The 9,448-nt window shown below is 40.3% G+C and overlaps 1 protein-coding gene across 1 annotated transcript; it reads right to left on the minus strand.

The window, feature by feature from the left end:
- Positions 1-51: 51 nt before the first annotated feature.
- LOC146701299 (TIMELESS-interacting protein-like) lies at positions 52-9,250 on the minus strand. The gene is made up of 8 exons (XM_085467680.1): positions 9,230-9,250; positions 7,915-8,062; positions 7,366-7,456; positions 6,064-6,139; positions 5,633-5,755; positions 5,483-5,546; positions 4,488-4,700; positions 52-665 (listed from the first exon to the last, which is right to left on the minus strand). The coding sequence occupies exons 2-8, from the start codon at positions 8,048-8,050 to the stop codon at positions 421-423; spliced, it is 948 nt and encodes a 315-aa protein (XP_085323806.1). The 5' UTR covers positions 8,051-8,062; positions 9,230-9,250; the 3' UTR covers positions 52-420.
- Between the last annotated feature and the right edge of the window lie 198 nt (positions 9,251-9,448).

The following is a 9,448-nucleotide window of genomic DNA, read 5'->3' on the forward strand; positions in this document are numbered from 1 at the left end:
GAACGAGCACTTAATGCTTGGAAGAGGGTGATGGTCAGTTGACAGCTCACATACTACACACACACAGAGGCCTTTTATAGAAACATGTTTGCAACCAAAATTCTGCCAATAGTGAAACTGGAGAAAGAAGATGCATCAGAGCAGGAACTGTGGATCAGTTCAAATATTTTTCTGTAACAGATACCAACACATGGTAAATACGTTTAGGATTTGGACTTTTAAAAATAAGAAAAACATTTATTTCCATTGATTATAAATGTCTTTGCTAACCCAAAGCTGACGTCACAGTAGGAACATGTGCTCAAGATATAAACCACCAGAAATGCACAACATTACTCGAATGAGCAGGCACGAACATTGGGAAACCTTTAAATCTGCTCACTGCCAAAGCTTTTCAGCAGAAACTGCTGCACGTGAACTTTAATCCCCCTCTACACAGTCGTTGCTGAGCTGTTGCTCAGGGCTGAGGCCGGTCTCAGCCTCAGCGGGCTCAGAGTCTTTGGGGGGAAGCGGGCTGGTTTGTTGCGTGGAGGTGTTGTTGGAAGGCTCGAGGTCAGGATCTTCTACAGTTTCATCTCCATCAGTAGAACCTTTGATGACATTTGGTGAGGATGCAGCTGGAGGTTTGTCTCCTAACATGTCAGCAGTCTGAGAGGCTGAAGGGCCTGAAAGGGTTGAGAATTAGAAACAGTGATGGTTTCAGTCAACACAGACACACTCAGTCTACTACGATTTATAAAAGACAGGCAAAGCTGAGATAATGAAAAATGAAACTGTAAACTGCAGGGTTCAAACTCATTGTTCAGGGTCAAATTTAAGCACTTTAAGCACTTTCAAGGTCCATTATCAAGCTTTTCCAGCACATTACCAAAAAAACAGTTTGCATGTTCCACTTTGCATCACCTCAGTAAGACCATGTAAAAATTAAAACAAATCGTCTTAGGTTGACTTAAATGTTCTTTGTTCCTCTTTTGTTAAAACAGAGAAAAATGCACCACACAAAAATACTGAAAAAGGAAATGGTTGTCTTATATGCATATAGTGCACAAACTCAAAAAACTCATTTCTCTCAAAAATGCAGATGTGCAAATGTGAACAAATCAACTTGTTAGAGATGCTCATCTCCACTTGGAAAAAACAACCACACAAAAGAAGAAATCTGCACAAATGAACAAGTCTGCTCATCAGATATTGATGCTTCTTTCCTACGTGACACAACAACAGGAGACAGATGTTTGGTACTTTAACTAGTTAAGCACCCACACCACCAAAAATGGGGGAAAAGAGAGGAGATCACATTTAATCGGTTATAACACGAGGTCAGAAATATAAGTGCAGACATGAGTGTCCACAGAAGCCTCTGAATCTCAGCTGTAAACCATTTCTACAAACACCAAACAGTTAAAAGAGCAGTTACATCACCATGAATCTGTGGACAGGTAACATCCATATTTTGATTTATGATTTTCTGGAGTTAAATGTGACCCAAAGTATATTTTATAGCATATAAGCTATAAAATACTTTTAAAAATTAGGTGAGGGAAATAATCATTTTTTTCTATGTTTGAGTCCCAGTAACTTTGACATAGTAACATCTGCAGTAATATTTACCCCTCTGATGACAGCTCACAAGCGTTAGCTTTATTTTGATACCAAGACTGTTTACACAGAGTTTGTAATTGCAGAGAAATACTCCATTTATTTTGGCCTCTTCATTTTCGAGCAGGAAGCTCAGAAAAGCCCTGGGGGCCTAACAGGTCAAAGTTCATTCCCAATAAAACTAACTGTGAGATGTTTGACTACATTGCTCTCTGGATTATTGTTACAGTCCTAAATGATCAGCTTTAAAGTGTTTGTGCTAATAACACCATGTACAGTAAGACAGGCATGGAGAACAGCACTGACGGGAGGCTTTGAACAGATGACACACTCAGTTCAATTCAACATATAAGACTTTAAAAACGCACAAACATCGACCTAAAATCTATTTATTCAGTCCATCACCTGTCATAGAATTATGTCAAATAATAATGTATTGTTCATCTCCCTTAAATAAACAGGCAGCCTTAAAGTATGAAACATTCATTCATTAAAACACTAAAATGTGTCTGTCGTCTCCGTGGCTGATAGAGCCCCACAGGCATCAATGTGAGCTTAAAGCCATTTATAATTTTTAAATGGTTTAATGTGTCGGTGCTCACGATAAACACATTTTGAATGAAAGCCAGGGAACTTCAGCAGCACAAGAAATGGCTTCTTTGTGCCCACATGCATCAGTCCCTCTTTTTACCAGTTTTTCTTTAAGGCTTAAGTTGGCTAGTTAAGTGTCGGACTAACGATTAAAGCTTTCACTTGAGTGAAGTCACTAATATTACTGCTACTGCTAAGTAATGTTAGCCAAGTTTAAAGCACACTGCATAAATCACCATGCCATAACTAACTGCTGTGCTAGCACTGCCGTACTCTATCACACTCAGTGCATTTCAATCATTTCTCCAGATAGTTTGATAGCTAGCAAAATAATAATCATAGTTTTAAACATTAGCCTGTGTTATGTACACATACTCGAAATTATTTACTGTCATGTGACTCAAGAGTACAAATTCCTTCAGTGTCGTTTTCCATCGAACACTCATTAAAACAGCACGAACCCTGAAACTGCTTATTAAAATAATATGTATGTAAATAATAGTATGTTGCATTATAAAAAATTAAGCTTTTGACTGCCCTCCAGAGTTCACGTTAACTTCAGATCTCTGGAAGCTACACTACCCGAATGATGTCAGCTGTTTAGTTTCTATACTGGACAGAAAAAAAAAAAGGGGGGGGGGGGGGGGTGGATTGGCTCCTCTTAAGGAGGACTAATGACTAAAATGTGAAAGTTTAAAGTCGATGAGTAAATCATGCTCGGGTAATACAATGGAAACGGTCTCATATCACCATCTAGTGTTATAAACTGTAAACACATTTTTATGGGTGAAGGCTCATAATAGAGACCGATCAACAGGTCATTTTCTTTTCTATGGGTCTCATTTAAATCACATTACATCATTTCTGCGGTAAATGAGGACCCTGAAGAACGATTTAATGTCACTGTTAAAGATTTGTAGACAATAGATCGCAGACAGCTGGCTCCGCTTTAACTAAAGAGGAAGTAAAAACAGTTTGGATCACAAGTGTAAGGCAAAAACAAAAATACTACGCCTAATTGAAGCTGACATCAGACAGGCAGTAAAGAAATCAATGTTTTCTACATGCTTTGCCTCTTATTACCAAACTCCACACTAATGTGAGGAATCTCTGGTGGTTTGGACGAACTGTGCAATACGGGAACTCGTCACTCGACCTTCAGGGTTTCTGGTGGATATATACACTAGATCCACTTCACTATATTGTAAGGAGTATTCACTCACCACCCATCATCCAAATCATTGAATTCAGGTGATCCAGTAACTTCCACAGCTGTATAGAATCAAGCACCTAGGCATGCAGACTGCTGCTACTAAGTGGAAGTGTTTGGGAACGACAGCAACTCAGCCATCAAGTGGTGGATCACGTAAAATCCCAGAGTGGGGGTCAGTGGATACTGAGGCGCACAGAGGTTGCTAATTTTCTGTGGAGTCCATCGCTCCAAACTTCACGTGGTCTCCAGATTAGCTAAAGAACAGTGCACAGAGAGCTTCGTGGAATCCATTTCCATGGCCGAGCAGCTGTAGTCCAAGCCTTACATCACAGAGTGCAACGCAAAGCAATGGGACACAGCGGTGTAAAGCACGCCGCCACTGGACTCTAGAACAGGAGAGATGCAGTCTATGGAGCGACAGATCACAGTTCTCAATCTGGAAAGCCGATAGACAAGTCAACTTAGCAGTTGCCAGGACAACAGAGCTCCAGGTTTGGTGGCAGGGGGATTTCGGTGCGGGGTTGTTTTTCAGAAGTTGGGCTCAGTCTCTTCGTTCCAGTGAAAGGAACTCTTAATGCTTCAGCATGCAAAGACATTTTGGCTCCCGACTTTAAGGGAACAGTTTGGGGATGGCTTCTTCCTGTTCCAGCATGACTGGGCACCAGTGCACAAAGCAAGGTCCACAAAGACATGAACTCTGGCATGGGAGTCCTGACCAGAACACCACTGGGATGAATGAGAGCAGAGACTTGGAGCCAGGCCTTCAACATCAGTGTCTGACCTTACAAATGGTCATAAACTCCCATAAACACTCCCAGAAGAGTTGAAGCTGATATAGCTGCACAGGCGGACGTCGTGAATGGGATGTCACTCGAGTTCATATGAGTGTGGGGGCAGATGAGCAAACACTTTTGGCAATATACTGTACATTCAATGTTTTGCTTTTTGTATTTTCATATAAAGTTAATACACCAATGAAGCTAGATGATCCTTATGAACCTTCGCTGGATGTTTTGTAGCAGAATCATTAATTATTTCTGTTATATTGTGTCCCAGCTGTATGATACATTTTTGCCATTCTTACCAATTTGCTGCTGGCGTGCGCGCCTCTTTTCCAGGGCCCGCTGTCTGTTCAGCTCAATACGTTTCTGCTGCTCTTCGGTCAGAGAGGGAGTAGGTGGGGGAGCGAGGGCTTCGGCAATCTGCCCTTGGGGAGCATTAATAAAACTCTCTCTGCTGAACAGATCAGGATCCCCAAATGTTTCCAGTTCACGTTGTACCTCTTCGTCACCAGCACCTGAACACAATTTCAAGCAGTGCTGATAATTAAGTCCTGTGGAATATGGCAAGTATTTCCTATGTGCACCTGCAGGTGTGAATCCACCGTAGGGCTGTTCGATACAACGATATATACAAAAACGTCTATTTCATTTTACGCTATCGTTTGTTTCGTGGTGTCGCAAAATAAACTGTTTACGGCAATATTTCTTCATGGTTCTGATGTCACTGTAGTAAAGTTCTCTCTTTCTCTTATATATAACCACACTACGGACGGACAAGCGCCTGTTTTTATGCGTTGTCGTTAGCAACAACGACGGTAAAACCATCGCGTGTCCGCTTGTTTATGTTCCACATAAACCTTTCAGAATAAAGCTCAAGATCCTGTTGAGGCTTTTCAAAATAAACGGAATCACGTGAAAGAGCAGAGTGTTTACGGATGAGAAGTAAAACAGAGCCGCCAGGTGCTAAAAAATAAACCTTAGACTCAAACGTTAGAACAGGCTTTCCCCCGCAGCACGCCGTGTAATAAATACTCACAAAGAAAACGGCGCCGTTACAACTTCTGTCTAAAAATGTGTCGTTTCATGCATCGGTTAAAACACTCGACTCCAGCTACATGACGCGCAGCTGGAAACACTTCACGCAAGTCGAGATTCACAGAATTGACAGAAAATGTTACATTTCTGTGATTTATATCGTTATCGGACGATAGAATTCTTATATCGGGAGATGAGACTTTGGTCATATCTCACAGCCCTAGTCCACCGTATCCCCATCAGTAATGATTTTTCTTCTTACCATCTGTACTTGTAAAATCTTCATGTGTCAGGGGCATGTCCAGTCGTATTCGTTTAAGACATGTCTATAGAAGAATGAGTAAAAAATTACAAATTCTGAACATTAGGAATCCCACACGCTTGCAGGAAATATTCTACTGCTTCCTCTCACCTGCACTTCCTTTTTGCTGCCGAGCCTTTCCACTTTGTCAATAAAATCTTCAAATTGCAATTTGGGGTACAACCTGTGGGCCCAGTTCTCCATCTTCTGCATCAGCAGCCGCAGGTCTGCAGCCTAATGGGGCAAACATCAAAAACAGCGAGTAGTGATATGAAAGAGGGCTGTGTGTGATAGGACGCTTCTTCTTCCCACTAAAAAATGACTTCCAGTCATTGGAACAAAAGACATCTTAATTTGGTAAACCAACCTCTGGTTCCCCTCACTCATTTTTGACCACGACAGAAAGGGCAACTTTTGACCTTTTAGTCTCAAACCAAATTTAGGACATCTAATTAAAAGCTGACAGGCCAAACAGATTTAGCTCAAAAACCAATGTTCATTCACATCTGGTAATTGGTGGGACAGATGTTATCATATCCTACCTCGTGTCCTTTGCCTTTGAACTGGATATTGTCAAAGAGAGTGCCCAGAGCTGGAAGCCCTCGATCTGATATCAGCCTGGGAAAAAATATTAAGACTAAGTTAAACCATTAATGGATTACAAGCAGGGTTAGCAGCACATCCAGGCGTATTTGGCTTATCCAATTCAGGATCGTGGATGGCTGAAGCCCATCCCAGCAGCCAGGTCGCCAGCCTGTCACAGGGCCAACACAGACAGACCCTCTGAATGGAAATGTCAGTGCCTTCAGATGTACCATGTTCAGAAGGCAGTAGCTTGTTGGGGGGGGGTAGGGTGTTTGGTTTTCAGGGTGCCCACAACCTTTCTTTTCCTACCTGTTTGTACATAAGGCAGTATAATGAGAAATAGTCAAATTTCTCCATCTAAAAATAAAAAATTGCTATATATATATATATATATATATATATATATATATATATATATATATATATATATATATATTTATAGCAAAGTTGCAATTAATTTGAATATTTTATCAAATGAAAATCTATGTTTTTCTTTAATACAGCTTGCAAGTTTTATCCTAAGTATAATCGACGTTCTTACTTAAAAGCTTATTTAACATCCTTTGATTTAGTATAACTTAGTTCTGTCCAGGAACATTGTGAACAGAACAGTAACAGAGGAGTGCCACTGGAACACCCACTGGGAGACTACTGGGAACGAGCCTGACTTATGGTTGGCAATACTAACCAGGTTCACACTATAGGTGTACAGAGACTGGAAACATCTTTCTCACACACATCCAGGGATGTCTCCAACGCTCTGACAATTTTCAGTCTGGGAATTTTGCCCATCCAAATGATGAAAACAACAATGGTATTAGAGTCTTTCTTCTTTAAATGACTGGCAGAGTGAAGCTGCACCATCATCACACAGATGCAGTCATTTGTACCCGCCGCTAAAGCGTAAGAAGACGCTGCAGTACTCTGCGAAACGACAGGTGTCGCCACTCAGATAATATCACATCACTTTTTTTGTGCAAAGTTCTTTCCACAAACTTACGTTTTCAAACATTTGCAACAACTCTGTGTGTCAGTGTGTCTCTGAGCCTCTGTGCACGATTATTAGTGAAACGGTGATAAAAACCAGTGCAGTCACAGACTCGTGTTCAACCTGGCTGCAACACTGACAGTCTGCACACGTCAATCAATGATTTTGGCCTCCTTGTGTCCCAGCTCACACAAGATGACATCAAATTCCTATTTAAATGCGCATTTTAATGCATTTCAACCCTCTGTCGTGATATAAATGTCTTTGCTACCTGTGGGAGTCCAGCTTGGGTTGGGGTCTCTTCACGCCTCTCCTTTTAGCAGTAGGGACATCAGCCAGCTGTGATACCTCACCTTCATCTCCTGCATTGAAAACACATGACAACAGGATGTGTTTCTAACTCATTCTGTTGGCAGCGTGGCAAACTTCAAGCTTATCTTTAAATCCAGACAAATTATAGACTGGAGGTTACAGAAGAAATGTGCTGGTTTGAACAGTATCTGATAGGTTTCATTTGCTCACGCAAACAAAAACATGTGTGTTGTTATTGTTAGAAACATCCAGTCTCAGAGAGATGCTGAAAAACCAGTTCATGCATTTGTTAATTCTAGGCTGAACTAACAAATTCATTATTATCAAGCTGTTCCAAAAAGCTTTGTGGAAGGACTATGAGAGGTTGTATTTCTCCCACATTAGCCTTTTTTCCTGAATCTTATTTTTCTATGATTCTTCATTAAACCATGAATTTAAAATACAAAGTTCTGAATCATCACATCTTAAAGACCTCATAGTAATCCTGTAAGAGCACAGCAGCATCTACCATCTGCAAAAGGGTCTCCTTCCTCCTGGCCTCCCCGGCCTGGGGAGTGTGGTGGTGGGAGTGGGGGGAAAGCTTCATCCTCTATGCCGTCATAGTCAGGAATGTCCTGCGGGCTATTTTCCTGTGGGTCAACCATGGTGAGTCGGTCCTGGAGACAAAGTAAAAGACGTGTGAGCCCCAGTCGTCAACAGCATCAGCATTAAGTTACATGAATTTAACTGCAAGTTGAAAAAATGACATTTATTTCTGTAAGAGTAATTCTTTACTGTGTTACAACATCAACATGAAAACCTAAAAAAAACTGGCATTTACTTTTTTCTTTTTTTACATCAACAGGAGGAGCTGTACAGACACTCATCCCACCTGGAATTATACCCCAAATTCAGAAATGTACTATTATGATACATTAATGGTCCATTATGTTTGTTTCACAGTTATATACATAATACAATTTATAGATTTGTATATATTTACATTCTATCAGGGATGAACTGGTTGTGAACCTTTGGGCTGATAATGACATTTAAAAGTTACAATTTGGATGAATTATTACTGCGATACTTCTTTTGGACTCTGTAGTACCACAGAAATATCATTAAAGTAACAGGTTTGTTTTAAAGTCTTTCAGCTGTTCCGTAAGCATCATCGTCATCATCATTTATATAGCACTTTAAAAACACACCTGGCAGACCGAAGTGCTGCACAATACAAATGTAGTAATAAAATAGCAAAAAACAAACATAGCAATAAAGTAAACTCTTGAGCCAAAATGATGTGACACAACTAGGGCTGCCACAAACGATTATTTTGATAGTCGACTAGTCACCGATTATTTATGCGATTAGTCGACTAATCAGATCATCATCCACTGGACGTAAAACTACAGCTTATTGCACCATGCAGCATATGCTCTTATATAACTATCATTAGCTTATAGCTTTAAGCTTTTAAGGTGCTAACTAAAAATAAAGACAAGATGATAGTTTATTCAATTTTAATGAAATTTGCAGATTGTTTCGGTGAAGTTTAATAAACTCCTTGCTATCTAAAATATAACAGGACAACGGAGTATATTCTCCAGCATCTCACACTTCTGATAATCAGTTGTCTGCTTGACGTTTATTCAGCTGTGTAAAAACTATAACTTTAATCTCAGACAAACCGATTTACTCAGGAACAAATAAAATACTAAAAAAAAAAAAAAGCCAAACAACAACATTTTTAATTTATCTAAGTGACTCATATATATTTAACCTGAGTAGCGAAAGACGGCGGTGGGTTTGAAAACAATTTGCCTGGAGTCCGGTGTTCTCACCGTGCTAGTGACCTAGCCCCCGGCTAGCTATCGAGCTAGTGGGTAACAGACGACTCTGAAAACGTCGGAGCGCTTTTGAAAATATGTGGTGTCCTGATAAACTGAGCTGATATTTGAGGTTTACACAGCTACATTCTCGGCTGAAAATATGTTAAACGTTTATTTTGTGACCCAGAAAGAATAATAAGAGTAATATTAAAACTAACTAGCTGCCGCCAT

This window comes from Copadichromis virginalis, linkage group LG9 (assembly GCF_057382275.1).
Source record: "Copadichromis virginalis isolate Kocher_CV1m ecotype Utaka linkage group LG9, C_Virginalis_male_GT1.1, whole genome shotgun sequence".
NCBI lineage: Eukaryota > Metazoa > Chordata > Actinopteri > Cichliformes > Cichlidae > Copadichromis > Copadichromis virginalis.